Source organism: Medicago sativa, chromosome 8 (genome assembly GCF_051527215.1).
Source record: "Medicago sativa cultivar Bolivia chromosome 8, Bolivia_mono, whole genome shotgun sequence".
Lineage (NCBI taxonomy): Eukaryota > Viridiplantae > Streptophyta > Magnoliopsida > Fabales > Fabaceae > Medicago > Medicago sativa.
In genome coordinates, this window is record NC_140756.1 from 10,547,402 (window position 1) to 10,562,203 (window position 14,802).

At 34.6% G+C, this 14,802-nt stretch overlaps 2 protein-coding genes across 3 annotated transcripts; one reads left to right on the plus strand and one right to left on the minus strand.

Moving 5' to 3' along the window:
* Positions 1–5: 5 nt before the first annotated feature.
* Positions 6–6,524, minus strand: LOC146896848 (protein SAWADEE HOMEODOMAIN HOMOLOG 1-like). The gene is made up of 9 exons (XM_085735589.1): positions 5,618–6,524; positions 5,429–5,514; positions 4,814–4,859; positions 4,576–4,714; positions 2,607–2,670; positions 2,241–2,292; positions 819–962; positions 366–485; positions 6–233 (listed from the first exon to the last, which is right to left on the minus strand). Exons 1-9 carry the CDS (start codon positions 5,669–5,671, stop codon positions 126–128), a joined length of 813 nt encoding a protein of 270 aa, XP_085591715.1. The 5' UTR covers positions 5,672–6,524; the 3' UTR covers positions 6–125.
* Positions 6,525–7,870: 1,346 nt separating this feature from the next.
* Positions 7,871–14,291, plus strand: LOC146896849 (WD repeat-containing protein PCN-like). 2 transcript variants are annotated; one of them, XM_085734458.1, is made up of 10 exons: positions 7,871–8,413; positions 9,156–9,447; positions 9,564–9,627; positions 9,753–9,845; positions 9,932–10,094; positions 11,103–11,241; positions 11,612–12,195; positions 12,307–12,488; positions 12,644–12,904; positions 13,693–14,291. In XM_085734458.1, exons 1-10 carry the CDS (start codon positions 8,090–8,092, stop codon positions 13,928–13,930), a joined length of 2,340 nt encoding a protein of 779 aa, XP_085590584.1. In that variant the 5' UTR covers positions 7,871–8,089; the 3' UTR covers positions 13,931–14,291. The 2 variants fall into 2 exon arrangements, with proteins under 2 accessions (XP_085590584.1, XP_085590585.1); XM_085734459.1 differs by having other exon boundaries at positions 11,615–12,195.
* Positions 14,292–14,802: the final 511 nt, after the last annotated feature.

Sequence of the window (14,802 nt, forward strand, 5' to 3'; positions counted from 1 at the left end):
ATGACTTGATTCAAATTAGTCAGGATGTCAATATTCAAAATCTTCTTATTCACATGGTAACAAACAAGAAATACAGTTCCCTAAAGGAAAAAAAAAGGAAGTACAAAATAAAAATTGGTTCTTTTTCATCCCCACAAGTTCGCTATGGGGTTCATGGTAGGTTCTAATTCAAAGGGGACCTCAGACTCTTCTTGTGTTGGCCTACAGCACAAACTGTCCCAACGAACTTCTTCCTGCCAAAGACACATGAAACATCAGGTAAAGGTAACATCCGAGGATTTACCTAACAACTACCAAAGATGATAGCATGAATGCTGATGATATGGTTGTTTTTGTTAAAAAGAAGCAAGGATATCAAAGATCACCTCAGACTTGTCATGGTAAAACCGGACAGTGAAGATGCAGCTACACTCTTCGCTATCATGTTCCCTCCTCTGGATTTTCAATACAATAGCATCACAATAGAGGGCATAATCAAATTTTACCTGTGCAAAATTAATAAAGGGTCAAAAGAAGTATCAACGGTTAGGGAATTTATGGATTAGTTAAAAACAGAAAGAAAAAAAAACTACGTTTGGGTTGATATGTTGGCAACAAGTCGGTTGACTTCGCAAACATTTGGATATGTGTTTGTATATGGGTCGAAACCCCCATCAAACGTGTGTTAAATGAACACAGGACATTTGACTCTCATAGTTCATGTCTTGTAATGTGTGTGAAAAGGAATGAAGTGTACACAAACACGGCAACAATCATATGTGGCCACTGGATACACATTATGTTTATGTAAGTAAAATAAAAAGGCTAGAATCCCTTACATGGAAACATAGTACAAGATGTCCTTCCTTCACCTTGTGACACTCTGAAGCTTCCAACGGGATGGATCTCTGTCGCACCCCATATTTCACATTAATCCATTCATCTTCATCCTTACCGAATCCATGATATCGTACACGAACTTCCTTAAATCATGTGCCACATCACAACATACATTAACTTCAATCGATTGCCCATAATATACCAAAAGAACATCCTCTAAGAACAGCAATAACTTTACAGCAGGATAACTTACACTGTTCATAAGTATACAAATATAGGCTGCAGAGTAATTCTATTCTATTTAAGTTTCCATTATTTTTCAATGGACGGAAATATCACAAACAATAGCTGGCAATTATTTAGATTACATGGTATTAAAAATCATTTTGGAACAGGGTGTCTCTCTAAAATGAAAAGTAAATTTCAGCCATCACATAACTTGTGAATTTAGCAAGAAAAATGCCGATTTTTATTTTCATTTCCACAACTTAATGTAAGTCTGGGATTCTTGCTCAAGCAAACACATTTTGATCGCTTTTCCCTCAAATTCCTGGTCTGGACCATGAAAGCGTGTGATATGGCCCATTTGAAGAAGGTATCATGCTTTTATAATAAGGTATACCTATGCCTAAGAAAGAGAGCTTTTCTACTCGTAGAAACACTATTTAGCACAAGCAATTGGGCAAGGCATGCCCACATATAACGTAAGTTCTACCCGCACAACTCCAATTCCTCCCGCTGAAGTGCCCAACAATGAGATTTTTCTGAAGTGCTATATGGATTTCTAATGTTTTGGTGCTTTTGGGTTAGTTTTAAAAGTACTCTTATACATAGTACTATTTGGGGGTTTTGCATTTTAGAATGCCTTTTTCTCGTGGCCATGCATGATTTTGAGCTTGAGCAGTTGTAACTTAGAAGTAATGACTCCATTTTTACATAGTACAATTTGCATTTTAGAATGCATTTTTTTGTAGATGTTCTCACATGTACCAATTTTCTATCATAGCGAGTTTGCTTCTCCTCTGCCTGATATTTTTCATATCAAGCGTTTTTCCACATTATTCTTTGCTTCGTCATCTCTGTTATCCAAAGTTTGACATTCACTTTTCACTGCTTAGTTTCTATTGCTTAAAAAAGGTCAGAGATTTTCTGCATTTTAACCCACTATGCTGAAAGAGACAAAATAGTTTATATACACTGTTGCAGCCTAACATGCAATTCAAATGAAAGAAAAAAAACAAGCTTAATAGTCAGCCACCATGTTTTAAGCACAAACAAAAAGAATCAAATACAAAAACAGGTATTTGAAGAAAAATAAGGAAGGCATTGCAGGCATGAAAGGAACTATTGCTCTTATATTAATTAGAAATTCAAAGCAGCAACTCAATTTATTAACAGCCAAAGATATAAAAGAATCTTACAAGTTCCCCTGTGCATAGAACTCTGTAGTTCAGAAACATTGCAACATCATGCCTGTAATTGGAAAATAAAAAAGCATCAAAAGGTGAGTCAGTTACTAAATAACTAACCAAAAAAGGTTAATGGTTGTGAAGAGGAGATGGGTATGGTGGTAGTGTTTTAAAAATAAAATAAAAAATCTTTTTGGAGTGAAGAGTGGTGACTTGGAACATATCATCTTTAACTTTGTTATGAGTGCAATGCAAGAAACAAAGACCATACCACGTCTTATAGTTCTCACGTAATCCAAAATGTTTAAAAATGTCACAATGCACAATATGCATAAACTCAAAATAGAGCTGCAGCTTAATCAGAAGTTAATTCCTCACCATGCATTGTCTTTTATAGATACCGCTTCAAATGCTAATTCTGACAGATCTGCAGCTTGAATACCTGGCATTATGTGTTAAGAGCCAGAAATCGAAGAAGAGTAAATAGCAGAAAAAAGAAGGGGGAAATCACTGGAAATATAAAACTGCTTGTATTATTGAATAAGAAAAGGATAACTGCAAAAGTGTAAATCTCACTATGCCCAGAGTCAAAGCTCCTACAGAGAACACCGTTCGTTCTCTGCCCATGACTAACATAGAAAATGATTTTCAAAAGATACCCCCTTCTCTCTCTACTCAATCACTATGTAACCTAATTCTCTTACACAAATAGCAGCCCTTACCAAACTCTGCCACATCAGCATTTTCCTAACATAAATTTCCACACTGTGTGTTAGGAAGTAGGAGCCCACAGTTGAGATCCTAACATTATGATGAGATATTTTAATTATATTGTGGAATTTTTAATTATAATCTATCCACAGATCAGCACGGACTGTGCTGATAAGTGTTGTCTATGGCGGATGACGGTATGTGGCAGAGACCCAAATTTCTGCAATTTAGGCAGTGTTTTGGTGCAACATCATGGCAGGGTATGGCAGAAAACCCTGCAATATTTGCCGCCATTTACCATATCGACCAGGCCCAAATCCACCAACAGATTTTCAATAACACTGGTGCTGATTATCATTTATTAATTCTGGATTGCTTGTAATTCCACTCAATTGGTTTCCGAAAATAGGCTAAATCTATGTAGTTTATACAACTGTGATAATTATTATTGGTATTTCTTTTTTGGTATAATATTATTATTATTTTCTTCAGGTGCCTCATTTTGTCTCAACAACCTGGACATGGCTCATGAAGTCTATGAACCTATGACCTACAATTTGCTAACTTAGACCAACAAAAAACATGAAGGTCCAAATGAAAAGGTGCACACTTGCTAACTTGGACCTTCATGTTTTTTGTTGGTCTAAGTTAGCAAATATATATATATATATAATATTAGCCGTGTATAAAAGAAATATTGTGTGTCGCAGTGGTTAGGCTACCTCATGCAATTGAAAGGACCGGGTTCAATACGTATGGGTTTCATTTTGCATTTTCATTGTTGCTACTGTGACAACTTTTCTTCTAAAATAACAAATTGTCTCACTTTAGATTCGACGGTTTAGTAAAGTTCTTGAACAATTTGCCACAATTTGCGACAAAGCTGATCATTCAATGGTTTTTAAACATTTTGCACAAATTAGTGTATTTATCTTTTTTTTTTAACAAGGTGTATTTATCTTGATGTTTATATATCGGCGAAAAAATTTGTTTACATAGATGATATTGTAATCACAAGACTGACCATTGAGGTATTCAATTTCTTAAGAAGCATCGGTTCAGACATTTCTATACCAAAGATTTGGAACATTTAAAATATTTTCTTGAAATTGAAGTTGGTCAATCAAGGACTGGCGTTACAGAGGTCTAAGGATATAGATAAAGTAAGTATAAGTAAGTATCTCACAGAGGTCTAAGGATATCTTATAAATGTATCAAACTTGATGCATATGATATAGATGCACCAGCTAGTAGGTTATAGAGTAAGTATAAGTAATCATCTTATAAGCTGCATTTAAAACTTACTGGCCTTGTATCCGTGGTGCCTATAAAGATAAAGTGTGTCATGTGCATGGAAAAGCAATTCATTCAGAACATTTTTAGTCTCCTTTCATTCTCTCTCATTTTCTAAGCTTATTTTCAAGTTTTACCATTTTCTTCCTGCATACCATCTTTGTCTGAACTAACAAATCAACACCATTTACCCCAAAGCAAGTGAATGCCTAGTAATGACAACAAAATAAAGCTCACAGTCGCAGATAACTAAAATGATCATGTGTTCCAGTAATGTAGTTCTTTCTTCCTTCCTTTTTTGAATTCATAGCAACATTAAAAGCTAAGAGCAAAAAAGGAAAACCTTTTGGTTTTGGAGAGCTTTTATTTCCCTTTATCGAAGAAGATTTGCCTGAAAGATCAACAACTAGGTTCAGCCCCTCAGGTGATAAAGCAAAGTGACCCTTTGACTCTGTATGTTTATTTTGGAACCACTGCTGCACCTGAAACCCAAAACAACAGCGGTATCATTATAACATGCTACTACCCATACACTCCAAAATGTATCAGAGATTCAGAAACGATTAAGAAGCCTTAACAACCTGTTCCCACGATAAAGAAGTTTTACCATCACTGTTTGATGAAGAGCTGCAAAATCAAAAACAAGTAGGTCACTTATGACATATCATAAATAATGAACGTAACACAAAGGCCCTGTTTGGATAAACAACTTATTTTGCAGCTTATAGCAGAAACGCATATCATATAAGCACATATGAATAAGCTATTTCTATGACACAAAACAAAATAAATTCAAACCGGTTTTGTATAATCTATAAGTTTGTTTCATAATTCAGGAGAGCTAAATGAAATAATCTGAAAACAACTTATGAATATGTCAATCCAAACAGGAACGGCAATAATATTTCCATAAGCTCTTCAAAATAGCTTATGAAATTATACGAAAACAGTTTGACTTTATTTATCATATAAGAGCTTACAGATAAGTTATTTCTATCACAGAAGACAAAGTTTTTGTATAATCTATAAGCTATCTTCATAAGCTCTCCAGAAGAGCTTAGTGAAATAAGGTGAAAACAACTTATGAAGATGCCATAAATGCTTATTTCAGTAGATAAGCTCACATAAGTCAATTCAAACATGCCGAAAGTCGTATTTATTTGAGGTTATGGTTAATAAGAAAAAATTGAATTCACCTAAAATTTGCAGCAATATCCTTGCAGAAATTGGGATCAAGTGATTTTCCTCCAACATCATTGTAAATTCTTTCCAATTCCAGTATCTACAAATAATGATGAAACAAAGGGAAATTGTTAAAAATTGCATGAAAATGAAAATGTAAAGAAACAGAAGATTGAAAAAGGTGAAATGAGAATGGAAATGACCTCGTCTAAAGAGAGCTTAGGAAAAGAAGATTCGCTTGAAGTTAACTCTTTCATCGCTTCAAAGTGTGAGAGAGATGAGTAGAGCTATGAAGTGAATCGTGCTGCTTGCTTTGGCATGCAATCGCGGAATTGCGGTGCTGACGACCAACTCCACCGCCGATTTCCGAGCAGTTGAGTTCAGTTGCCACTTAACTTTGTAATTTTATTTTATTTTCTTTCAAAACAAAAGTTTTAACTTTTTCTTTGTAATGTCAACAAAATAGATTACAAGATAACAAAATCCCTTGTTTAAAAAATTAACAAGGTCCTCGTCAACATAACTCATTGTAAAAAGACATGCATTGTTATATATAGGGATTTTAAATCTCAAACACCTCAATTATTAGTATTTGTTAAGATGAATTTTAGCCACTAAACTACTTGACAAAAAAAATTAATAATAAGAAATTTTATGTCGAATATGTAAGTCCAAAGATTTTAAACACAATTTTTGAAATACTTTAAAAAATAATAATTACATCATTTTTTATGTAAAATTACCTTTTTCATTGTTTAAAAATGTCTTAAGAAACATTTATCGACATTTTCTTACAATATGCTGGGTTCGATTTCAATTTTTATTGTTACACGACTAAAAAAGAAAAGTTACAGGAAAACGACATTCTACAGAATTAAATTCCTATGAAGTTTGCTACTAGGAGGTTCACTAAGTCTAATGAAGGAGAGATGCAAATCATAAGATCCGATAAGGAAGAAGCTCCAATCTTTACTAAGTCCACACAACTATTTTTTCCGACCATATACCCATGATAGTATAATGTGCTCTCAACATATCAATTTTACTTGACCAAGCTTGTCAAAAAATGCAATTTTACTTGACAAAGCTTGTCAAAGATGCAAATTTGACAAATGAGGAAGTTGGTAAACCTTGTGGAAGCTATATGTTCCGTCGAACATGCAAAGTTTTATGTGGAGAGTTGCAAGGAATTGGCTACATACGCACTATAGATTTGTTGACAAATGAGTTAATATTGGCACCTAATGTTCGTGATGTAACCGATCTCCAAAGACAACAGGACACTTGTTGCCACATATCAAGCTCTTTCAACTACAACAGTTGAATACAACACATAAAGTTGTTAGTATTTTGTTTGTTTTAGCAAAGGAGGAGAAATTTATGTTTGCGATACAAGTTGGAGTATGTGGAGGTGTATCGATGCATCACTTTGGGAGAATGTTTGCTATTGGGTGGATGCAAGATTTAGAGTTCAAGAAAGTAATCTCTACTCTAGATTTGAAGAATCCTGTGAACTTTTTTAACTTGTTAGTCCATGATAGAAACCATGTATGTTCTTTTTTAAGTAGGTGTTGTAGTACTTTATCATTGTTCTATAACAACTCTTATGTCTAGTTTTATCAAAAAATAATAATAATACTAGCGTCTAGTTTTATCAAAAAATAATAATAATACTAGCATGGATGCTCATAACCTTGCTCTCAACTTAATTTTGACACCCCCTATATTGATCCTTTGATTTCTAATGAAATGCATCAGTCTTCTCTTGTAAAAAAGAAGGTTTGGGCCTACTGGTCCATAAACGAAGTGACATGTATCATTTTAAATTGATACACAAGACCACACAGTTTCATATTTAAATCAGAGTGAAGATAACCAAGATACGAACTTCAAGGTGGAAAAGTCACATTGACTTTGGTGCAATTTTATGTTTTATAAACGAGAATAATAAAGGATAGTAATCATTTTGGTCCCTGAATATTAACGAGTAATCATAATAGTTCCTCAATTATAGTTTACGACTTATATTGATAAACTAATTCAATTATGATGCCTGTTTGATTTGGCTTATTTTTGAGCTTATGAAAAATAGTTTATGCAAATAAATATGCTTTTATGCTAATACATAAGTTCTAACTAACGAACGTTGTATCTTCATAAGTTATTTTTTTAAACTACTCCCTCCGGTCCTTATTATAAGAAAAAGTTGACCTTTTAGGTTCATAGAATAATTAATGTATCTTAGTGTAAATATAGACTAGATACATCACTTAAACAATGAACCAAAAAAATCAATTGTTTCTTATAATAAGGACCGGATGGAGTACTTTGACAAACTTATGAATACTACATGAAAACTTATTTATTTGCATAAGTCGTTTTTATACAAGTTCAAAAAATAAGTCAATTATAGCTTAACTTATCATTTTTCTCAATTTTACCTCGTGATCTTTCTTAATTGTGATTGTTCTTACACACGTGATTTGGTCTAAGGTTTTACTAAACCCTAAATCATAAAAAAATACGTAACCCATTTTGAAAGCATAAACAACCAAACCTGTACGTGATACTCAAAGCAAGCACCCATCTCCTCCGCCGTTTCAAGCAAAACACCGCCGAGAAGCTAGAATCAAACCCTTACCTACCCATTCTCTCTTTCCATCTACACCACAAACATGGTTCAACTGCACCGAAATCAAAAACCTTCATTCACGAAGGTCGACAGTTTACAAATTGATTGGAAACCATCACCTGTCATTGCATTAGCCACCAGCGTCGACGGTTTACGTGTTGCCGCTGCTCGCGAAGACGGTTCCCTCGAGCTCTGGCTCGTCTCTCCCGGCTCTGACCGTTGGCATTGTCAGTTAACCATTCGTGGTGATCCTAATAAAAGAGTTTCTTCACTTGTTTGGTGTAATGGTTCCGATTTTGGTCGTTTGTTTTCTTCTAATTTGGATGGCTCTGTTTCTAAGTGGGATTTTTTTCATCTCAAACAAACGGTATGGTGATTCTTTATTTTTGACATGTTTGTTTGTTATCGAGTAGAATTGATAGTGCCTCCAGAATTGATTGTAACTTGAAAGTTGAAACTTGAAATTGGAGTTTGGATTCTAGAATTGATTTTTACACTTGAATATATTGTTCAACTTACTTTTATTTACATGAATCATACAAACATAAATCACTTTACCTTCAACTAATTTTAGTCAAAATTAATTCATTTAAATTTAATTATTGCGACCTCCAAACCAACTAGACACTAGGGGTTAATGAGCTTCGTTGAAGGTCGAATCTATTGGAAGTAGAGAGTTTGATGGCAGATTTTACCTACCTTCCGTTGAACTCTGGATTACTAGAACCAACCCTTTACCCTTGGAAACTGGAGGTTTATGACAAATACACGAGCTAAACTATTGTTTTAATTAATTAATTATTATTATTATGATGATGTTGAAAGAGTGCATTTAATAATATGGACCATTTAGAAAAGAGTTGCTCTTGAGGTAAATTTGGTATAGCATGTTAGTTCAGTCTTTTGTTGCTATGAAGAAAAAGTTAATATTATTGCCGGTAACAAAAAGCACAAATGAGACCTGGTATAATGGGTGCACCATTATACTAGTCAGTGCATGAGGTCCACCATTGGAACAGGGCCATATTGCAGGTCCCCTTCATTTTTTGTTTAATAATTGTTGCCGCCATTTAGTTTTTTCAGGACTTAACTATATTATGTGTTTATAGACAGTGCTAGAGTCAGATGGTGTTGCAATCTGGAAAATGGCTGTTACACTGCCTAAGAGCGGTGTTGTAAATGCTGAGACAAAGGGTGATCGTTTGCGGAATAGACATGTTGATTCTTGCGAGTCTGAGAACAGCGAAAGCGATGAAGATTCTGACTCGCCTGCTACCGTCATGCAATCTATTCTTGGGTTTCCACGTGTAGCAATTGGTTATGATGATGGGCGTGTGGGAATTTATGCCATCTCTGATGCGGATGAATTTATGCATGTGAAATCCTTGCTTCGAGTCAAAGGTCAGAAGGCTTATTTTTTTGTGTTTTGAATTGCCTTGTTTGCTTGGTGACATTTTTCTCTGTTGTAACTTGTACTTGATTTATACTAAGAGAATGTTTTGTGGTATTGTTTTCAGGACGAGTTTTAAGTGTGACTTGGAGTGAAGACGCTAACTACATATATTCAGGCAGTAGTGACGGGTAAATATTAATGTTGCGATCACTGAGTGATTAATGTCTTGTCTTGTATTATTCCAGCATTATTTTTTATCATTACATCTACATAGTTAGATATGCTTATGTTTCTTGTCTTTATCTCCTCACAGGTTAATACAAATCTGGGATGCTATGTCAGGTCATGAAGTCGATTGGACTAAAGTTGGACAAGAACTCTGTATATGGTCATTGTTGTTTTTAAGGTGACAGTAGAGGCATCATTTTGTTTATATAGAAATTTGTGCACCAAATCTTCACAACCTTTGTTACTGATTGTTAGTTATTTTAGGTCAGGGACACTTGTTAGTGCTGACAGCAGCGGTAGTGTCCAGTTTCTGGATTGCAAAAATCTATCACTCTTGCAAACACATTCATTACACAAGGGAGATGCAATTGCTCTTGCAGCAGCCCCTAGTCATGATATGGTGTTCTCTGCTGGTTCCGATGGCCAGGTATGGAGTTGCATAATTTGTTGAATCCTTACGAAACCAAAGTAATTGATCTTTACATTGATGGTTATATGTTGCTATGATTCCTTGTGGATTGGGGGGTTTTGGTTTGAGTAAAGCAAGATTGCAACACTTGTGGACGTTTTTCAAACTTAATTCACTGTATTTATTCTTGGAGATTGTGCTATGTGGGTAATAGAAGGGATGTGGTAACATTGTTGAGTAGATTCTATGCTATTATCAAATCCGAAAAGCTTTTAATGATTTGATCATGTATTCCTTAATTCTCGCTTCTTCCGACCTTGATCATATATTCCTTAATTCCCCCTTCTTCCAACCTTTATCACTTTGAATTGTGAAAAATGTGTGAACTGCCATCTCCAACCGCAGTCTTCATTTTCTCTCAAACTTTCATGTAATTACGTTAGTCTTTAGATAGTGTGACTAGTACAAAACATAGTAAAAGATAATTGATTCCATTTAACATTGTGATGTATTTCTATTTATAGCAATTTACTATGGTTTAGTACCTTTGAGGCAAAATTTCTCTGTATCGTAGGGTATTAACTGTGTAACTCAAAAGTAATAAGTTGCTTGCTGGCACTGGCAGTATATATAGTTTTTTTTTCTTCTTTTCATTATGGTTTGTTTTCTGTGCCTTTTTTTGTTTTATTAACTTAAATAACTATGGTTATATTATATATGGTGTACCATCCCCTTGCTTGGAATGTGAATGTTTCGGTATCTGGAATTGCTCTAGGTGGAGGTCCATTGTCTATCGTATGTATCTCACATATAATTGCATTACATTTTTTGAACTCTTCTGCTTTTATATATTCCCATTAAGTGTGTTGTTATGTCTACAAGTCAAAGTTTTGTCATATGTTATTATTTATTATTCATCAACTTATTTACTATCGCTCTACTTTTGCCCAAGGTTCCGTATGCTTAGTCTGTTAAGTGATAACCAAGTGCATTTTAATAATGTTGGTTTATTTAATTTGTATCAAGGTCATTCTTTATACGATGTCAAAATCATCTAACAATGTGAATTCTCCAACAACTATGAAATGGATCCATGTTAAAAGTGTAAGAGCTCACACTCATGATGTCAGGGCCTTGACTGTTGCAGTACCAATAGTGGAAGAAGGTCTGCTTGAATGTTCCTTGTTATTAATTTTTTTGTTATTTATTCTGTGAAAATTGTATTAGCAAGTTTGGATGAGCTTATTATGCAAAATTGTAAGGTGCTTTGGGATTAAGCAAAGCAGTTTTGGAAAACTTGAAATTTCATTTTTTTTTTTTTTTAAATAAAAAGCTGAAAAGTATTTTTCTTGCTACTTTCAGAAGATCAACTTTTTAGCTTAACCAAAACTATTTTATACGCAGAAAAGGTGTTGATTTTCTATAACAAACTTGTCCAATTGGGCACCATATCTGCTGAGATGCTTGTAAATGAGATCTTTAGTTATGAATGCAGTTGATATTTTCATTTCTTAACCACAGACTTCTGTTTTTAGCAGAATTTTTGCCGGTTGAGAGAATTAAAAGAATGCGACGTGAAAAAAAACCCAAGGATTTCAGCTACCATAAGTGGGCTCATATGAAGGGTCCCATGCTTATCTCAGCAGGAGATGACACAAAACTCTTGGCATACCCTGTGAAAGAATTCACTATTCGTGATATATGTCCTGCACCTCAGGGAACACCTATTCAACTAGTCCTTAATACTTCCTTCAATCAATCATCAATGCTTTTAGTTCAGTCTTCACGTTGGTTAGATATTCACTTGCTACAACTCAGAAATGTTCATACATATGGACGCCATGCGAATCCTAAAATGCAGAACTTCAAAATATATGCGTCAGCCCGAGTCCAGAGTCGGGCTTCTCGACAGATAATTTGCAGCACCATTTCCAATTCGGGGGTGCTTGTTGCGTACTCTGATCATGAAAAGCCTAGTCTCGTTGAATTGAAGTGGGAAGTTGGGAAAATCACATTAACTACAAAAAAACTTCCTCAAAGATTACCATTTACCCATTCTATGATGTTTACTCATGACTCCGCTTGGTTAATATTAGCTGGGCATGATAGAAGAATATATGTGAGCTAGTTATATACTTCATCTTCATTTTTGGATTAAAATATCATAATCTTTGGAATATAGAACTGTCTATTTTGCTTTATTGACACTCTTCACTTTCAAATGCTATAGGTTGTGGATGTGGGCAGCTCAAAACTAGTGCATACTTTTACACCCCGTCGTGAGTTGCATGATGAGGAATCACCTCTTACTGAGCCACCCATAACAAAACTATATAGCAGTTCTGACAGGAAGTGGTTGGCAGCTGTGAACTGCTTTGGCGACATATACATATTTAACTTGGTGATACTAAGGTGTTGTCTCTAATTTGCTTAACCTTTTCTATTTTTTTCAGTACGCATGTTACTCTAGTTGCTTGCATGAAGCTAGAATATCTATTTTATGCTTAAAATCTTTATAAATAAAACAGAAACTTTTCGGGAGACTCAACCTCCTTTTTGTGTAACAGGCAACACTGGTTCATTTCAAGATTGGATGGTGCTTCTGTTACAGCTGGTGGATTTCCACCCCAGAACAACAATGTACTGATAGTTACTACTTCCTCAAATAAAGTGTATGCGTTTGACATTGAGGCCGGAAAGGTGGGAGAATGGTCAAATCGGAACACACATGTTCTTCCTATGACATTCCGGGAATTTCCTGGTGAAGTTATTGGGCTTTCATTCCCACCCTCGTCAACTTCATTGTCGTTTGTTGTTTATAGCTCCAGGTATGTTCTTTTCATATATCAAGTTGACATTTTGCATCAGCCCTTAGTGAAATTAAAATGAGCAAAATAAATGAGAATTACATGTTATATGCAACATAATTTTTTTGACGTATAATCATTGTTTATTAATTTCAAACTAGTGGTTTATGACCCCATGGGTGTGGGCGCGTGGCTCAGTTAGCTAAGCCGCGCTGAACTTGTGGGTAGACCAAAATTTGATCCCCGCATAACACATATTCTTGTGGAGAGATGGAGAGCTTTAAGCTGTGACCTACGCACCCGAGCGGAGATTAGTTCCATTACAGGTCCAAAGGACCAGCGTTTATAGGGATACTCTGTGGTGCTATTGGGGTGCTAAATGCCTTAATTATGGTGGTTTCCTACCAGAAAAGTTAGTAGTTTATGTTTTTTGTACACGTCATGCACTTTTCTGTTAATGTTTTTTTTTAGTGGCAAACAGAGACTCAAAAAAACTTTAGAGTTGCATCTAACAATAGTTCCTAGTCCTACTAGAAAATATACCCATATTCACAACCAGAATAATATCTATTTGTGATCTTGTAACATTTGATACATAGTTGTTGGTTTTGTGAATGAAACACACATAACCCATTTATGTTAGTTTTTGTTTTTCGAACAAGCCAAACTAGCTCACCGAACCATTTATGTCTGTTGGTTTCAGAATTGTGATAAACTGTCTGTTAATCATTTAAGTAGAACGCGATGTTAACTTTTATTTTTGTTTGAAGTAATTTATTTCTCATATTTAACAATTGTTCTATCCTCAGGGCAATGTGCTTGATTGACTTTGGATTGTCCCTTGAACAAGACGATAGTGATGTGCTAGATATTCAAGATTCAACTGCCCAGAATTTACAGAATTTTAATGTTTTACCTTTAGATAACCCTGTTTTATTTTTAGCTTACATGTCAAAAAATTCCTTCTTTATGGTAGACAAACCTTGGTTGGAAGTGGTCAAGAGTTTAGAAGCCTCACCGATCCATAGGCATGTTTTTGGGTCATAAGTAAGATTGTTCTTCTTATGTGAGGGGGATGCATCGTGGTCAAGAATTTTATTGGTCAAATAGCACAGTGGTTAAACTCACACCCCTAATTGTGGAGAAGGGGGGAATATTGGGTTCCAACCCATGCCCATGCATATCAACGTCCTTGCAGCTACCAAAAATTTAGTTTATTTAACATTTCAAATGTAAAATAGTTTGTTTAATATTTCAATTGTAAAATCTTATCGTTTAAAATTTTGCACCGAGATCCGTAATTTGAGTTTTTATTCCAGGTCCATGTTTAATGCACTTTCATGAGATGCACCTATACTCATTTGAGATCTGTATTAACAATTAACCTTCTATTGGTTTTTCGTCTCAACCTTCTCGTTTTCATAGAAAAAGAGGTCTCATGATTCGTAGCCTGGTTAGGGAGTAAATAAAGTTTAGGCAAAAAATATATCTAATTCATCATTACTGTTATATTCATTTGATCTTTTTATTCATTTATATACTTTGTGTTCTTTTTTCAACAACTAATTGCTAATATTTGTCATTAAAAAAATCCTTTATTTTAGGGACAAAACTTTGGTGTGTGAAGAAGATTTTCTTCTTAAACTTGGCTGGGTTTTGATGATAACAAACACACTTCACAAAAGAAGAAAAACCATGGAGGCTCAAGTTGAAGAATGAAGACAATGAGACTTAGGCTTCATAGTTATATTTTTGTAAGTATGGTCCTTATCTTTGATTTATCATTCTTAACTTATGGAACAACTTAGAATGCTCAGAAAATAATTACAAACATTTTTCTAAATCCTCATATGAAGCAATGCCTAAAAATCTCTTGAAAATGAATCACACACTTGCAATAATATTCATATAAACGTGAT

What these genes read in the sequence shown, in the direction of transcription:
- LOC146896848 (XM_085735589.1), bottom strand. Translation starts at nt 5,671, where the DNA reads ATGAAAGAGTTAACTTCAAGCGAATCTTCTTTTCCTAAGCTCTCTTTA. An exon ending in AAGCTCTCCAAAACCAAAAG is followed by an intron (nt 2,671 to 4,575) that starts GTTTTCCTTTTT and finishes ACATAATGCCAG; the next exon opens with GTATTCAAGCTGCAGATCTG. An exon ending in ATCTTGTACTATGTTTCCAT is followed by an intron (nt 486 to 818) that starts GTAAGGGATTCT and finishes AATTTTGCACAG; the next exon opens with GTAAAATTTGATTATGCCCT.
- LOC146896849 (XM_085734458.1), top strand. Translation starts at nt 8,090, where the DNA reads ATGGTTCAACTGCACCGAAATCAAAAACCTTCATTCACGAAGGTCGAC. An exon ending in TTTTTCATCTCAAACAAACG is followed by an intron (nt 8,414 to 9,155) that starts GTATGGTGATTC and finishes ATGTGTTTATAG; the next exon opens with ACAGTGCTAGAGTCAGATGG. An exon ending in TTTGTTGTTTATAGCTCCAG is followed by an intron (nt 12,905 to 13,692) that starts GTATGTTCTTTT and finishes TTCTATCCTCAG; the next exon opens with GGCAATGTGCTTGATTGACT.